The 18,154-nt window shown below is 42.1% G+C and overlaps 1 protein-coding gene across 1 annotated transcript in view; it reads left to right on the top strand.

Moving 5' to 3' along the window:
* LOC147684152 (acetylcholine receptor subunit delta-like) overlaps positions 1-18,154 on the top strand; it is a 63,964-nt gene that overhangs the window by 17,690 nt on the left and 28,120 nt on the right. The window contains exons 2-6 of the mRNA XM_086944955.1: positions 972-1,117; positions 6,287-6,331; positions 7,043-7,152; positions 9,658-9,813; positions 13,012-13,127. Coding sequence (XP_086801081.1) covers positions 972-1,117; positions 6,287-6,331; positions 7,043-7,152; positions 9,658-9,813; positions 13,012-13,127 — 573 coding nt within the window. The remainder of the gene's footprint in view (positions 1-971; positions 1,118-6,286; positions 6,332-7,042; positions 7,153-9,657; positions 9,814-13,011; positions 13,128-18,154) is intronic.

The following is an 18,154-nucleotide window of genomic DNA, read 5'->3' as shown; positions in this document are numbered from 1 at the left end:
TCCATTTCTATCTCGGCGTGGATAGCACTGTGCTAATCCTATGCTTAAAAGCTTTGATAGAAAAGCAGACATTTGAGGTGAGCAAATTTAGAGTGTCGCTGGTGTTAAGGGTGCTCTATACAGGAGCTGCCTTCCACCTAAACTTGGGAACTACCCAGAGTTCTCTCCTTATTTTTTGCATAATTTATGCGTCACTCTATGCCTGCAAGGGTATTGTTTTGATATATATATATATATATATATATATATATATATATATATATATATATATATATAATTTAATTCTTTATCTACATAAAGGTGTCTTTTTAAATTAGACTGTGGCGCGATGGAAAAAATATGATGTTAATTGAGCTCTGACATCTGTATAACATCGCCAGTCAGGGGAACAGCTTTCTTTATTATCACATGTAAATGTTCAAATTTTGCAGATTGAAGTACTAAAGTAGTAAAATTGTCCAATGTGTAGTATAGAAGCGAATTGGACACTGCGTCATCTGACAATACCAAGCTTCTGCTCCTTACTTCATCCTCTTCTGGTTTTGTAAAATGTGTTTTTAGCCGGATAATGTTTTGAGTACATGACCTTGAGTTTGAGATGTTCCTGCTGGCTTAAGAATGTTCAAGTTGTCCTACTGGCACTGGAGCTCCTGAGATGCTGTCTATGGGCTGCAGCAGAGACTCAACCTCCAGAGCTGCCTCACTTGGATTAGAGCCTGTAACCAGCAGGGGACTCAGTTTCTGTGGCCTGTACTCCTGTCACTATTCTGTTGGACAGCTTTCCTCATGTTCTTTCTGTTTATCACACCGAGACCTCACAAGTAAACAATTCTAAAGGCCTTCAACAGTGTTGTTCAATATGTGGAAAATGATCCATTCTTGCACAGGTGCCCACACATATTCACAACATCCTGTACTCTAGTGCCCCAACTATCCCCCAATCTCATCATTGCTGACATTCTGCCTTCTAGGTATTGTCTGCTGGAGTGAAGAGGAGGAATTAATCAATCACCTATTCAATGAAAAAGGATACAACAAGGACCTGCGGCCGGTGACGAGCAAGGACGAAGCAGTGGTGGTGTATCTGGCGCTGACGCTGTCTAACCTCATCTCACTGGTAAGGCTGCCTCTTACAAACAAACTAGGGTGAAGACTATGGGCACCGCCTCCCTGATAAACCTACCTCAGTGATCTATTGTGGAGACCAACTCTAGCAGTATACCATGAAAAGCAATCTATCTAGTAAGTCTGGTGTGGCATCTTGTGTTGTGTTGGAGGAAAAACAGTACCACTAGCCTTGATAGACTATGAGCTGGAATTTAAGAATTGGCACAGATGTTGTCTTTTAAGATGGCCAATAAATATAGCCGAAGGCCGGGGAGCAGGGAAGAAAGTGAGGCTGATGTGTTGTGCCACAACATCTGATGGGTGAGACTAAAAGAATTATACAAGAGGACAATTGGAAGAAGGCAATAAAAGTGGTGAGTTGAATTTAGTGTTAAAGTACATTAGACATTAGCATTGCTTAACTTGAGCCAGTGGTTTCCGATGCGCGGCACCAGAACTTAAATGTCAGCATCAACGCTTGTGCCAGCCTGCCACAATGTGGTGCTGTCTAGCTAATTTAGAGATGATCACAACAACAGTACATTTTTAATTCAATATGGGTTAAAAAAATGTCTATTACCTGCCTCCCAAGCCATTCTTATACCTTTAGGGGCCTGTAGTAGGGTGATGGTTAGTAGTTGAATTGGTACTGTCATTGACAGCATGGCAGGGGTAATGTGTGGTGCAAGCTGCAGTGGCCTCATGCAGAGGGCCCAGCACTTATTTTGTTACAAATTAAACTCTGGATATTAGCAGAGTGGCGTTTCTGCATCAAACAAATCATCATGCTGATCTTTTTTGCATTTTGGTAAGACAGCTGCAGCTGCCTGTTGAAGACAGCGTAGTATACAGTAGTAAGCTGTTTGTCAGCCCCTTGCTCCTGATTGGATGGCTTTCTTGTTTGTCTTAGTTTCTTGCCTTTATTGCATGGCTTTCTACCATATTCTCATCTTTGTCCCATCCCCAGAACATTTGTTTGTTACCTTTGCTTTTTATTTACTGGGCAGCATCCTTCCACTGCCAACATTATGGAACTATTTTTCTTCTATATTATTTTGTTTTCACTTCTTATACAGCACTCCATGGGAGTGTAAGCTCTGCTCCCTACTCGTTGCTTACAGAGAAGACTTATATTCTTTCCCTTGCTCTCGAAACCCCTCTCCATCTGTCTTTCTGTCACCAAGCTCTGCTCAATCCTCTTGCTTTTTGTTTAATACCCTTTGAGCGAAGCACAAATGCACTTTTTTACACACATTGTGGCTCTCTCATTTCTGTTTAGCTACTCAATAGTCATTGTTAGAAGTGGGGGTCTCTAGCTGGCAGGTTGTTACCCTGCCAAGTAGGGACCCTTCTTCCTAGCAGGATAAGGGAGCTACACTCCTGAAACAACCCCTGCTCACCCCCTTGGTAGCTTTGGTAGCCTTGCACGAGCAGTCATGCTTATCTCAGAGGTAGTATGTGAAGCATTTGCACATAACCAACAGTAGTACAGTGAAAACACTAAAAAAGGACACCACACCAGTTTTAGAAAAATATTTAATATTTTATCTGCTCCAAACCAGACCAAAAAATGATTTAAAAATCCCACCATACAGTTCTTAGGAATATCAATAATCAAAAATAGACTTAAAATACAGTTTCTTGAAATCAATAGCTCCATTCAGGGTTATCAAGGTGTTGTGAACAACAAATCGAAACAGTTCTGGCTTACAGCGGCATCGGGGGCCAGCTAGGGCGTCAGGAAGACCGGCAAGACAGTACCTTTTAGAAATGCAGGGCATCAGCGAACTCTCATTGAGCTCCGAAGAGCCAGCGTCAGCAGGCATTGTTTCCGGAGGTCGGTGCAGGAGTTGTCGGGCCCTTGAAGTCACATGCGCTGCAGATAAAACTCCTCACAGTTGAAGTCGGGAGGGCCAGAAGGTGTCAGGGCTGTGGTGCGAAGTGCAGCAGTGTGGCGTGCGGTGCCCTCAGGTCGCAGTTGTCCAGCGGAGTCAGTGAGACCACGGCTGGGGTGTGAAGTGATGCAGGGCTCGTCACGGTGCTGGCAGCTCACGGTGCAAGCAGCCACATCGTCATTCCTGAAGCGCTGTCATCGGCTGATGACTGGAGTCAATGGCGCTGGCATTGGTATGCCAAGGCTGTGGTGCAGGATGAGGGTGGTGCATTGTGTAACTTACGAGCAGTGTCCTCGAACTATAGCTCAAAAGTGGCATCGAGGTCAGCATGGAGCGCTGTGGTCAAGGGCAGCAGTGTGAAGCGAGGTGGTGCGAGGTGCAGTGCTAGCAGCGGCTCATGCGGCATCAGGCGTCATTGTTGGTGAGACCTGGATTGCATGGCAATGTAAGGGTGATGCCCTCTGCGGTGCCTTCAGGACAGGGAGTCGGTAGCGGTGTCATTGACGGTGTTGGGTTGCTTTTTCTTCTGTTGCAGGACAAAACACAGAGATCCCAGTGTTGGTAGCAGATGAACTTGAAGTCTTTGTTGTTCCTGAGACTCCTTGATCAGGGGGCAAGCTCTACCTCAGGCACTTGGAGAAACTCAAACAAAGAACTTCCAGAATGTTCAGTCCAGTTCAGTCCTTTCTCTGCCCAAGACAGAAGCAGCCACTGCAGGCCAACACAGCAAAGCACACAGAAAAGTGCTAGTTCCGCCTCACAACTTCTCCAGCTCTTCTTCTTGGCAGGTTTCTGAGTCAAAAAGAGTTCTAAAGTTCTGGGGTCTGGGCACCAATATTTATACCACATTTCCCTGTGTTCTCTTGTGGCAGAGAGTCTCTGTGCTTAGTCTAACCCAGTTCTGTCCTCTCTAGCCCAGTTACCTGGCAGGAGATAGAAACAGCTTTGTGTAAGGCAGACTAGGCCTATTCAGGTGCAAGGAAATCTCTTCCCACTACTCTAAATGTAGCCCAGGTCTATTCAGCCCAGTCCTGACTCATCCAGGAAAGGCGGAACACACCTCAACCCCCACAAGTGGCTGTCTACAGTGAATGCACATCCCAAGCCCCTGTCACTCCAAAGACAGATAGTCAATCCACAATCCAGCCGAGGCACACAGGATGGTTAAGCAAGAAAATGCCTACTTTTTAAGCTTAAAATGGCATACAGTATGTATTTGGAATTTCTAATAAAGACTACAGATTATATCTTACTGTCTCCGTTGCGGTGAAGTATATTAAGTATTAAGAATTAAATAGCAACAAGGAGCAAGAAAATCCCATTGATTCAAAAGATTACTTATAGGTCTGTTGTATTTTTATGTTATTATTCTATTATCTTAATATTTTCTCTTTTCTAATTTTCTTCTATTCTTTTATTCTTACTATTTCTTATTAACATCTCTTTCTCATTTATCTTCATTTAACTTCTATTGATATGCTTTGTTAGTTCTTATAGCAACTATTTTTCTATATTCTATTCCTTACTCCTTTCTCGATATATTTTACAATTTTCAATTTTACAAATGAATTATTCCTCGAGGGCTAAGGAGATTTGTCATGTTACTATTTTCTATATTTGTAGCTATATACAATGTTTAATCTTTATACTCAATTTATATATCTATTGAGTTAACCTATAATTGTTTCTTTAAGTCTTTTATATTCCTTGCATTATTTAAATAAATAACGTTTCTCACACCATATTTATTCAACTGTATACCTTACTATTTATCTTTACAGTTGTGTTATTTATTGGTGCATAGTATTTATCATATATGCATTTTCTCTTTTTCTTTTCCATTTATTTTGTATATTTATTCATATCATTCAAATTGTAAGTTATTATTAACTTTATTGTACTTCTGATGAAATTCTCAAAATGTCAATAAAAATTATAACACAAAAGACTACTTTGGATTACCTGAAGGAATATGATTCACCGGAGGGAGTTGTTCCCACTCAGCGCAGTGCACCAGTACAAGAGCGCAAGGACAGTGCTCAGTTTTTTCATATATACTTTCTAACAGTGGCATTTTCAAACACACGATTTATAAACCATCTTTCCTAAAAGATGTATTTTTAAATTCTGAGTTCAAATATACTAAACTCCATTTTCCCATCTTGTCCCAATGGAAAGTTATATTTGTAAGATGTTACAAAGTAACTCCTTTGTTAGCCTATGGGGACAGATAGCCTTTCAATAGTGAAAAACAAGTTAGTATTTTACGATCAGGACGTGCACCCAAACCAGCTCATGTCCTACCTTTCTCATACACTACACCCTGCCCTTGGGGGTACCTTACATGTACAGTAAGGAAATGTTTGAGCCTGGCACGTGGGCGCACTTGAACAACGAAGAGACCTGAGTTAGATACCAAGTCAAACTGCACAGCCACGACCATTGTAGAATGCATCCAATCAATCAAAGCTACATAATTCTTCATTATTTTCCTCTTAGATTCTTCAGAAACCTTTACTTATCTTGCTCAATAATATTTTTCAATTCATTTTATTCATCCAGATGCCATGAACGGATGTAATCAAAACCCAGGAGATGTAAAATCAATCCTCATTCCACGATTTTATTAAAAAATGTCCCAATGCATTTCGGGAAACTTCCCTTCATCAGGGGACTCTAAGAAAACAGAAATAAACACCACCATCAACAAAAATAACGTATATCTCTCTATTATATGCAAATAATATTTAGGCAATGATTATGTTGCTTATTTGGGCCTGTAAACAATACCAGCCAACCCACATTTAGTAATTGGTCTCATATGGTGTAGACTATTCTTATTCATGAAGGTATCATATGTTGATGGTGGATACATGTCAAAAAACTTGTCTCCTGTTTTTTTACATGTATTCCCCTCAACATTTCAAATGAACTTGCATTTTGATGCCTGTAACATTGATTGTAATGTTGGTATTACAATTGCCTGTATTCATGTTTAAATCTTACATGATAAATTCATGAATAAGAATTGAAAAGCTAGGGCACACCTGTGGCAACGTATGGTGTTACATCAAACACACAAAAGGCAAGGGAAGGAATCCTTGCCGATAGTCTCAGAAATCAGCACAGAGCTCACAGGGACATTGTAAAACATGTGAATTCCACACACCATTTAACTGTATTCACGTACCTCATTACATAGCTCACTACTATGTGCATGTTTCTCCATTTACTGTTTTACATTGCTATTAATTATTGATTTTGTTTCTCACTGATCATTCCAGAAAGAAGCTGATGAGACCCTTACAACGAACTTGTGGATTGAACACGTAAGATAATAATCACAAATTTAACACATGAACGCGTCTTCTTATGGCGGCGGGATGCATGTTAAGAGCTCTCCCTGATACTCTTTAGCCAATCATAACCTTTGGTCTGCTCTCACTCCCTTAGGTGGTATCAAGTAGATGATTATTTGCTGTAACATGTAAACATCTGGATTAAGGACTTTAGGTGACCCAGAGGCTCTGAGTGACACATGATGAAAGAGAAGCTAATTCTGTTGGTCACTAAGAACTACATGGAAGTCCAGAGTTAAAATACAGGAAAGAGACAGGGAAAAAAGCATCCCAGTTTATCCCTGGCTATATTACCTTGCATAAAGCACTGACTATTACCTAGCTCCTTTTAACCAAATAGCAACTTTTAAAGGAACTCCTGAAAGCTCCTCATGTTTGTCTCATTGGCATCAACGTTGTAATGCAAAGGCGATCCTGGGAAAGGATCCCCACATTTTCGGTGGGGCGAGATCAATCAGTTTTGTATGTGTGAGTCTGTTGGGTGGACCATACTATGGAAAATCCAAGAAAATATGGTACCAAAAAAATCCAAGAAAAAAATCCAGCCATGAATTATTTGCTTTTAGAACTTGAAAGAGCTTGCATGTTGATGTGTGACCAGAGCCCTGGCCTCTTGTTCTTTGCATCCCACAGCCATAGTTTGATAACACATGGTCAATGCTCTTGTGTTTCGTCCACCAGGGTTGGTATGACACCAGGCTGACCTGGAACAAGACAGAGTTCTACAACATTGAAACTATCCGCCTCCCACCTGACATGGTGTGGCAACCCAAGATCATCCTGGAGAACAAGTAAGAGGCAGAAGGTCTCCATGGAACTACACATGAGTGAGATCATGAGTGAGCGAGAGCCAATCAATTGGCGCTACACATTGCATTGCCTTTGGATGTCTCATAGGGGGAATCAAGGTTGCAATTGTACAAATGTAGTCTAGGATTAAAAAACCATGCAGACATTTTTCTAATGTTACACTAATGAGGGTACCTATCATAGTCTCTTTTGAGCATTCAGAGCCCCACATGGGTACACGGTCACTGTTGTGTTTGGAGCCTGACAGGGTGGCAGAAGTGGGGAGTCATATTATTGGCTCATAGTGTTTTATCCATGGACGACGGTCCAATAGGGTGTAAACTGGCCTCTGGTGGTGGAAACATATAAACTCGTGATGAAGGGGCTGTACAGGGGGTTCACTGACACCGAGGGACACTGCACTCTGAGTTGCACTGGTCTTTTGACTGCATGCAAGGGAAGATGGTGTTTATTTTCCAACTTTTGGTTGTTGCTTTTAAGATGTTAACTCAAGTTCAGTTTTGGTTAGGGTCCACAAGATTAATGGGTGTGATGGGTCATCACAGGAAGTGCTTTGCAGGGTCACATGTGCATGTGTATGTCAGAATTACGCATGCATTTACAATGCATGGCTTTTCAATGCTGTCATTAGTGCAAAAGCGTCGTAATGATGCATTTCTTTTGCATGCTAGTCGTTACAATGACTTGCTCTAGAGAGGCGCTGGATTTTGGATTAGTATAATTTACTAATACAACTCCAGTCTGCGCATCAGTAAAGAAGGTGTTGGATTTTAAATCCAACACCTCTGCACCAATGACCCCTCCCTAAAGTAAGTCGTTGCAATGACTTGCGTGCTAAACAAATGGATGTTAATGACACGTTCTTTTAATTGCCGGCACTGTAAAGGCACCGGGTGATTCCGGTGTCGTGCTAACGGCTGTTTCCAGTGCAGTGGGGCTATCGCTCACTGAGATTATGGGCCACCTCATTGCACTACCAGCACAAGGTCACATGCTCGCCTCTAGCTCCCTGGTTGCTGGGCTCCAGTGCTTAATTTGTAATAAAATAAGTGACAGGGCTCCCATGAGGAGGCCACTGCAGCTTCAACCACCCACTACTTTTACCAGCAACAGTACTTACACAACTACTAAACATAACAGTCCTGCAAGAGTGACAATTCAGACTATTCCAGTCTCACAAAGCAATAAGAATGGCTTGGGCGGCAGTCGTTATTAATGTATGTTGGATTAATAAACAGCTGTTGTTCTGCTCATGTCTAAATTGCACAGACAGCGCCCCCATGTGGCAGAGCGTCAAAAGTGTCAGTGTTCGCAATTACGTTCCAGTGCCCAGCGCTGGAAACCACTGGTTCAAATTAAGCACTGCTGGGCTCACAACAGTGACGGACTCTCACGCGGGATTACAGGTTGTCCTAGGAATGCAGAGTGCCATGACTAACTGAATTATGGGCCACCTTATGGGGGTGCCTTTCATTGAGTCACTCATGGTTCTTTGGCCTCCAGAATTTCAATAAATATTCTAGACCACTACTGTGCTCATTTTGCCTCAGTTCTGGACCATTGAGTGATGTCTCTGGTCACAGTTGAACTTGGCAGTGCTGAGCGCCTCATGGCACCAGGTGTACAAGGCACCTCACGCCCTAGCAGTGCAAGGCAAGTTCTAAGTGCACAAGGCAGCCTTCTTCATTATCGGCATAGCTGAATATCATACAGTGCCTAGATCAGAGTTAAGATCGAAGGCCGTCTTCCTTCAAGAGCTTAGAACTCTTATACATTAATAACGACTGCCGCCCAAGCCATTCTTATTGCTTTGTGGGACTGGAATAGTCTGAATTGTCACTCTTGCAGGACTGTTATGTTTAGTAGTTGTGGAAGTACTGTCGCTGGTAAAAGTAGTGGGTGGTTGAAGCTGCAGTGGCCTCCTAATGGGAGCCCTGTCACTTATTCTATTACAAATTAAGCACTGGAGCCCAGCAACTAGGGAGCCAGAGGCGAGCATGTGACCTTGTGCTGGTAGTGCAATGAGGTGGCCCATCATCTCCGCGAGCGCTAGCCCCACTGATAGGGAACAGAAGTGCCCAATTGCTCCCAGAAGTAAAAATCCTACTATCCAACAAATTTACCACCCACTGAGGACTTACTCCCCTCTCTTCTTGATCTACTTCCCATGCAATTGCTGATCTCGGGGATATAGGCCATGTTATGTATGCTAGATCACGCTGTACTATGTTTATAATATTACTTTTCTGCTTTTGCTTCCCCTGTAAAACGCTGGTCCCTGGTAAGGGTCTTGTTCACGCTATATAAAACTCTAAAAAAAATAAAAAATGGCAAAGTGTCATTTTGCCTGGAGTTCCAAAAATCTTTGTATTGCACTGTGTACATTGTAAAATTCAGCTGGTTATATATAGTGCTGCATAGTGGTATTTTTATTTAAACATTGGAATTCATAAGGAATAACTGACAGTTCTGTGTTCTCCAAACAGCAATGACGGACTCTTTGAGGTGGCATACTACTGCAACGTGCTCGTTTACGACTCCGGCTACGTCTACTGGCTACCTCCCGCCATCTTTCGCAGCACTTGCCCCATCAACGTCAACTACTTCCCGTTCGACTGGCAGAACTGCACCCTGAAGTTCAGGTATAGCCCCTTAACTTGTTGCACCAGCATTGACAGAAAAACCTACACACAAAGGAATCCCTGATACTGTACCAGTCATGGGGCCAGTTTGAAGGGGCTCAGTCGTTTTTATATTTATTTTCGTAAGCACACACTACACTGCAAAAGTCCCTACAAGAAAAAAGTGTGCGAAAGACATAAATGTTTATCAGGGTTAAAGTGGCAATTAAAAGAATACGCCATGTTACAACGCATGCTATACATCGCTTTCCATTACAACGACCACGTTGTTACATCGCATACCATTGCAACGCAAGTCGTTACAACATCTTGCTGTAGGGGGGGAGCTGGATTTTGGAATAGTATAATTTACTATTCCAACTCCATCGGTGCAACAGTAGGTAAGGTGTTGGATTTTAAATCCAAAACCTTCTGCCCCATAGAGCAAGTCGTGGTAACAACTTGCATTGTTATGGTATGCAGTGTAACAATGCTGTCATTGTCATGACCACATTGTAATGGTGTGCGATGTATCGCATGCGTTTAAAACGATGTTTCCCCAATCAAAACACTGAGATGCACAGTCCTGGCTTAAGACACTGTTTAAATTGTCATTCAGACTACATGGCAGAAAAGGCTACACAGCAGAACGAAATGTACATCTTGATATTTTGTACTAAAATTACGTAGAAGGATTCATTATGTTCGGATTAGACAAATGAAGGGTTCATCTGGGTTCCCGATATGTACTGAAAGGGTCATTCGGCGTTGAGAATAACCTTTGGTTAATTTGTTGAAAAAAAATACGTTCCGTAGCTCTCGTCAGGAGGCAACTTGCACCAGCCCATTTCTCCTGTTTGCGCCACCTGAAACAGAACCAACTACTAACCATGAAAATAAGTGGAGGATGTTGCGTAATAACCAGAGCTGCCAATTTCAGCACTGGAAAACCAGGGCCCTTATTTATGAGGCCTTGCGTCAGTTTTGCGCCGCCGGTGCGTCACTTTTTGTGACGCACCAGCGGCGTAAAATATGCGCCTTGTTGCGCCATATTTAAAAAGTGACGCATCTAGGTAGATGCGTCACTTTTTAAACCCCTGCGCCACATTATACCTGTGTCAGGTATAATGTATGCAGAGGGGGCGTTCCCCCGCAAAAAGCCTCGTAATAGTGACGCAGTGAAATCTATGAGATTTCACTGCGTCCCTTTTAGGATGCTGTTGCGTCAAAATCTTGCGCCTGCCTCACAGCAGGCGTAAGACTGACGTTTCCCCATGTGAAAGGACGCATTGCTGGAGTTGTGTCACTTTTGTGACACACTCCAGCAATGCGTCACTTTTGCGCTTACAGATGCGTCAGAAATACTGACGTATCTGCAAGTCCTTGCGACATGATGCGTCATACATTAAATATGACGCATCATTGGTGTTGCAAGGAGTGCGCAGTGAAAAGTGACGCATCGCTGTTTTCACGCAGCGATGCGTCACTTTTCATAAATGAGGCCCCAGGTTTTACATCCTGTGATTCTGGGCAATTCACTAACGGCCACATGCATCAAAGTCCGGTTTTGCAATTCCTTATTTGTGATTTTTAGGGAATCGCAAATAAGGAATCACAAAATGGGATGCATGATTTAAATCGCATAATATTTGAGATTCGGTAAAAATCGCAATTTTTACCGAATCGCAAATATTATGCGAATTCTAATTTGCGATTTCGCAATTCCCATTGATTCCTATGGGCCAAAAGCCCCATAGGAATCAATGGGAAGGCATTGACATTTTGCGAATTTCAATTAGTGTTTCGCAAAATGTTAATGCATTCCATGGGTGTAGGGGGGGATCCAAAGGGCCCCCCCCCTGCACCCCTGAAATGTATTTTGAAGTGCATGTTTCACACACACATGTCCTAAGGACAAGTGTGTCTGTAACATGACAGTGTTTTAAAATGCAATTTTGAGCATTTTAATACATTTTTGCAAATTACCACGAGGTTCACCCTCGTGGTAAATTGCACCCCCTAATTGTGAATTTGCAATTTTAAAAGTAATCATGCATTGCTTTTAAGGAATCGCCAATTTGCGATTGCTTAAAAGCAATCGCATTTTTGGAATTCGCTAAAAATAGCGATTTTTCCAAAAATATTTGATGCATCCCAAAAACCTATTTAGGAATCGCAAACGGCTGAATTTACCGATTCACACCGTTTGCACTTCCTAAATAGGTTGATGCATGTGGCCGTTACCCTCCCTGTGAAATAATGGTGTCCTTAACTGGTGCTCATGAACATCATTGGTGTTGATGGTTAACTGCCGGTGCTGAGCTCTGGAAACCACTGGCTCAAATTAAGCACTGGAAATATTTGTACCCTTTAACCAGACCTCCATTTCTAACATTCACTAGCAATGAGCATATCAGAATGTTGTTTGATGACGTACGCTTGGGTTTTTAGATCTATTATGACATCATATCCCGGATAACCCCTTTCAGACCGCACTAAGTGTATTTCCCTGGGCATATACAGTCCAAGAGCTTATTAACCACCTTTTTCTTTTCTGACTTTGAATTCAGATCTGACTGAGTCAGTTCAGACCTCTATCATGTTCTGCTTATGTAATGTAATGTAATAAGTATAAACGGCTTCTCTGAGAGCCACTCCTACATTTTACTGGTCAGGCGCTATCGTATCATCCTCCTGTCACATTGACACCACAGGGACCTTCTCTCTTGAAAGAATTAATAGCACCTCACTTAAATCAATACGTGCCAGGGCCCTTGTCAGGAAGCTACCACAGCTCGCACCACCCATTGCCCCTGACAGTGCTGCCAACCACTGAACAACACAACTTCACTACTACAAGTGTCACAAATCAGACTCTTCCAGGCCCCAAAGCTTTAAGAATAGCTTGGACACAAGGTATTAGTCATTGGTAATATATTTTCAATTAATAAGGAATTATTGCTGTGCTCATCTCTAAATCAGACAAACAGTGCCACCATGTGGCAGACAGCCATAAGTGCTGTTTTTTACAATTAAGTACCGGTGCCAAAAACCGGAAACCACTGGCACAAATTAAGCACTGAAACTACATCTTTGATTCATGTACTTTTGTGCCATATGCGATGATCTGATCTTATGCTCTAATGTCTCATCATCTTCAGATTATGTAAATTTATTCTTAGGTAATGATCCCTGTGTCTTGTGCTTGCTTTCACCCAGTTCTCTAACGTACAGTGCCAAAGAGATCACGATGGAGCTGAAGCAAGACACCGACCCGGAAAATGGGAGGGCGTATCCCGTGGAGTGGATCATCATCGACCCGGAAGGATTCACGGGTAAGAGGTAGTCAATCGATCAATCAATAATTGTTTAATTCGCCAAATTATGGCCATCAAAGACAATCAAACATTAGACAACGTGTGTGTGAAATGGCAGATAAAATAGATAAAACATTTTAAGGCCAATGTTACAAATATACAAGACAGAATTAGAAAACCGACACACAGATACATATTATTTTACCAAAGAGGACCCTCCATGGTTTTCCGAGTTCTAACTACAGCTTTGAAAAAGGAGCATACCCTATGGCAAATTGCTGGTGTGCTCTGTAGTTGCAGATGGAACAAAGACTCTCTACATTTGTGGTGACCCAATGATGTTAACAAAGGTTTGAGCAAACGCCTACAATGGTATCTAAAAAAGTTACAAAAAAACATGTAGTGTAACAGTGATTGTTCAGAGACCCCATTGGAGGAACAGGTTAAGATATATCCCCCAAAAATGTTGGTTGGGTTTCCTGTGCTCATAGCCACCAAACCGTACGAGCCCTAAAAGGGAAAAGGAGAGGCCGCTCCCATGGATTACGGCTAAGTGTCAAATAAAGGTAAATACATTTTGCTGTGATGGCAAAATGGCTGTAGAATGCCGGAAAAAGCGAGGAGAAAGATAAGTATTTCTCCTCATTACGCCTGCTCTGGGGAGACTTAAGATTTTGGCACTTCCCCAGGTGTACGTGATCAAGGCACTCTGGGAAAGCGTTAAACCCCATGGGTGTTGCACGGGAATACCCACGCAATGCCCGTGGAACACCTCCCGTGTGAAGAGTGAGGCAACGCAGCGGCTTGCGCTGCTTTGTTTTACTCCATATCGATGAGGCCATTCAAAGCCATGCTAAGTGGTTTTCCGTGATCTCATAGATATGGTAGAGAGGTTTGCGCCACAGGTGCATCAACAAAAGTGACACTCTGATGGCGCAAGCCTCATGAATAAGGGAGACATCCTTTACCCCGCAGGCAGAACCACGATCGGCCTTCACTCCACAGTCACTAACCCGACATTACCTCGGGTTCCTTTACCACGCAAGTCATTGCAGCAGCTCGCTTCAGGGGGTGCATTGTTGGACTGATGTTGGACTTTAGGTCCAGCACCCTCTCTACTTATACACTGACTCGAGTTGGAATAGTAATATATACTGTTCCAAAGTCCAGCGCCCCCCCAAGACCAGTCTTTGTAATGACTTTAGTGGTAAAGAAACATGTAGTAACATTGCAGTTAGAGTGGTAACTTCGAGTAAAGGCATCAGTGGCAGCTGCCACAAAAAGAAAGTGGTGAGTCGGAGAGGGGGGCATAGGGGTAGTATAATAATAATTTCTAAAAAAGAAGACTTACCTGGAGCTGCCAGCTGCATCGCGCTTCTGTGTTCTGCTTCCTGGTCACATCACAGACTCCCTGTCCAATCCCCACACTGCTCTCCTGTTACAAGAGCAGCTCAGTCTGTGCTGTTTCTTGAACCCGGCTGTGTAATGCAGCCGGGTTGGAGAAACGTAAGTGTGTATTTGTGTTTGGCTGGCACAAACCAGTACCCCTCCTCCCTCTCATGGTCCTTGCCCAGACCTTCCTTATGTATGCTGGCTCAGCGAGCAGGTGAAAAATCGAATGATGATAGAATATTGCTTTATATTTCACCTGCTGACTCAGTGCCAGTGGGGCGATGTTATTTTGCCATTGCGGAGGAGCTGCCCCTGAAAAACAGGAATGGGAAATGCATGTAGCGTTCTTATAAACATCCCAGAAATAAGTCCCCCAGAGTGTTGATAGACACTGGCAGCAATAGTCTAACACAGATTGTTCATGCAGACCTGCACTTCATAGCGTGCAAACAACTCATGTATTTAAAGGCAGGCTAGGCACTGTAGTGATGAAAATCAAAGACTTGTGTGTCCAGAAGAAGTTCTGCTGCCTTCGCATACAATTATCTAGGAGGTGAGGCTCACACTCTGGAAACGAGTCATTTAAAAATGGCTTTATTACTATCACTTTTCAAATTCTGAATCTATAGTGGTCAGTATAGCATTTATTTTGTAAATGTACAAGTGGTGAATCTCACCAAGGTTTTCCAGGTCACTTCTGTTTATTTCAGTTATGTTTAGTGTGTGTGATGCAGTGGTGGCTGGCACAGATCGTGGAGGTGGGGGGAAGGGGTTGGGTTTGTAGAAAAATAGAAATAAAAAAATTCTTACGTCACTACTACGTCTCTCCTCTGTCGTCTCTCCACAGCCGTAATGGAAGCAGGAAGCAATGAAGCACACAGGCTGCCCTAGCCAATCACAAAGCTGCTGATAGCAGTGCCGTGATTGGTCTGATCGCCGATTTATGGGGCTCAGATGGGGAATATGGGTCTGTGAATGTTCTCCCCCAGGCTGTAGTACAGCCTGGGGGAGAACATGCTAAGTGTGCATGACTATTTGTCCGGCCCAAGACGGCCGGCCAAACAGTCATGCGCACTTACAGATTGCCCACCACTCCACCCCCTGCTTCTCTATGAGCAGAGTAGCCCCTCCCTGCCCTGCAAAACTGCCTCAGCAGGAAAAATAAAATGATAATGACATCATGGTATTTTATTTTTTTTCCATTTTTTTATACTGCTGAAGAGAAGTGGGGCGACGCTCCTCTGCCTTAGCGGAAGAGACGCCACTGGTGTGATGTAATATTGTGCCATAAGGAGAACTGTTAATTTTTGTATTTTTTATAGAGATGGACGAAATTACCAATTTTTGCTCCTAGAAGTTCATGACATTGAAGAAAGTACTTTACAAAGTTGGAAATTGTACATACTTCGTTTTTATCACGTCTGTGAAAAAATTACGGACAAATCCTGAATTTGTCTAATTTTTTAGCAAAATATTTAATGTTGGCAAAAGGCAAGCCTCTTTAATCAACAGAAAGTTACTCTGAATCCCAAATACCACTGGTATCATTTTAATAAACAGTTCACGCTTCTTTAAAGTTGTTAATAATTTTTCACTTTTACAGTTTTTTAGGGTTTGTTTGTTGGAAGCCCAAATGTAATAAATTTAAAACGATTAAAAAAAAAGATCAGAATCAGGCTTGTTTGTTTGAAACTGCCATCTTTCGCAGAAAATAATTCAATTTTATTTCTGTAGTAGAACTTGGTGCGCACCTCGTTTTATTTAGAAAAATATGTTACCGATGTTGCCAGTGAAGTAAAGAAAAGAAACTCTTGAACACTAACAATCATCAGAGCTTTCGATTAGACAGAATTTTCCCTGCAGGGATCAAATCCACACGCGTCTATCATTTTTGGCTGTTCAGGAGAAAATCACAATTTCTGCAGAAAATGTCAAATGTATTCGTTCAAAAGTTGGAAAGTTACTACAATGTGTTTGTTTAAAAAAAAAAAAAAAAAAAAAAATATATATATATATATATATATATATATATATATATATATATATATATATATTGCTTGCTCTGATTTTTGATGTTTCAGCCTATTGCTATCTGGCTATTGCCTGTTCGTTCACATTTTTTGTGTTTAACTTGTTTGCTATTTATACAGCACTCTGATACCCGGGCAGGTCATGTTCGTGCTGTATAAAACTCCTTAAATAAATAAGTAGATAAATGTAAAGTGGCATTGGGCTCTAGATAACAGAGATTATTTTAAAGGTCTGGCTGATTTCTTTAAAAGCTTGCAGCATTCTTATGATTTAAAAATAGTAGAACTGTTTGCCATTCACATGTACGTGATAGTACAAGCAACCCCTTTTACTTTCTTTGGGATCTTTGAAACTGTCTGTAATGTGTGTGAAAATCTTATGAACAGTTATTTAACTTTAAAAAAAACTTTTATTTTCAAACTTTAAACCCTACTTTAGTTATAGAAATGATTTGAAGTTTTGAAAAAGTTGAGCTTGTTCATTTAAGTGTAAAAGCAAACGTGCACTTCTCAAAAGTAAATGTCAGCTGTTATAGCTACTAAGTGATGTTTTAATTTACAGCTTTGAGGGTGGATTTCCCCAGCAAGTGGAATTGTGTTCAGTGCAAGGTGCATCAATGAAGAAGTGCTAGATAATTCATTCACAATAGGAGCTATTAGTGCAGAAAGGCCTAGCATGGAGTGGGATCTCATTCTGAACAGGGTTTAGCACCAAGACTTCAAAGACATAAGTGTCCTGATGTTTTACACCTAAGTGGGTCACCATGCATGCACTGGCATAAGGGGGGTGACCAGGCATCCCAGATTTGCCAGGACTGTCCCAGTTGTTCACCAGCTGTCCCGACAGATTTCGGCAAATTTGTCTCATGTCCTGGTTTTTGGAGGGCGTCGATTGAAAACAGGGAGAGGCACTATTTTAGGTGTTCTAAACCGTGCTAGTTAGCAGCTGTTAATAGTGAGCAATTTAATGAACAGGTGTGATGCTGGTTTTAAAAATTACATGTTATTAATTTTCCTACAGACTCTGTTGTGTTCCTATGTTGATGAGAGCTGTCATTCTGCACCGCCAAGTTGATGTAAATTTGTAGTCCTTCTTCTATTTTTGCAAAATGTCCCAGTTTTCGGTTCTCAAGATCTGGTCACCCTAGGCCAGAGGTCTTCAAACTTTTTGATGCCGAGACCCCCTTGTAAAACCTTTTTAGGCGTAAGGACCCCCTTCCGACAAAAGATTCTAGAAACTGGTACTCCTCATCATAAACAACTATCGACAACCATAAATGCGCCTGTTAGACCTCATCACATCCATGCATCCATCATTCATCCACCCACACTTCCACACATCCATCCATCCTTCATCCATCCACCCTTTCATCCTTCCATCCATACATCCATCCTTTACCTATCCACCCGTCCATCCACACACCCACCTTTTCACACATCCATCAATCCATCCATCATTCATCCATGCAACCTTTTATCCATCCATACATCCATCATCCATCCACCCTTTCATCCTTCCATCCGTACATCCATCCTTTACCTATCCACCCGTCCATCCATCCATCATTCTTCCACCCACCTTTTCACACATCCATCCATCATTCATCCATGCAACCTTTTATC

The sequence above is a fragment of the Lissotriton vulgaris genome, chromosome 11 (assembly GCF_964263255.1).
Source record: "Lissotriton vulgaris chromosome 11, aLisVul1.2, whole genome shotgun sequence".
NCBI classification, from domain to species: domain Eukaryota; kingdom Metazoa; phylum Chordata; class Amphibia; order Caudata; family Salamandridae; genus Lissotriton; species Lissotriton vulgaris.
This window is presented reverse-complemented; position numbering and strand designations above follow the sequence as displayed.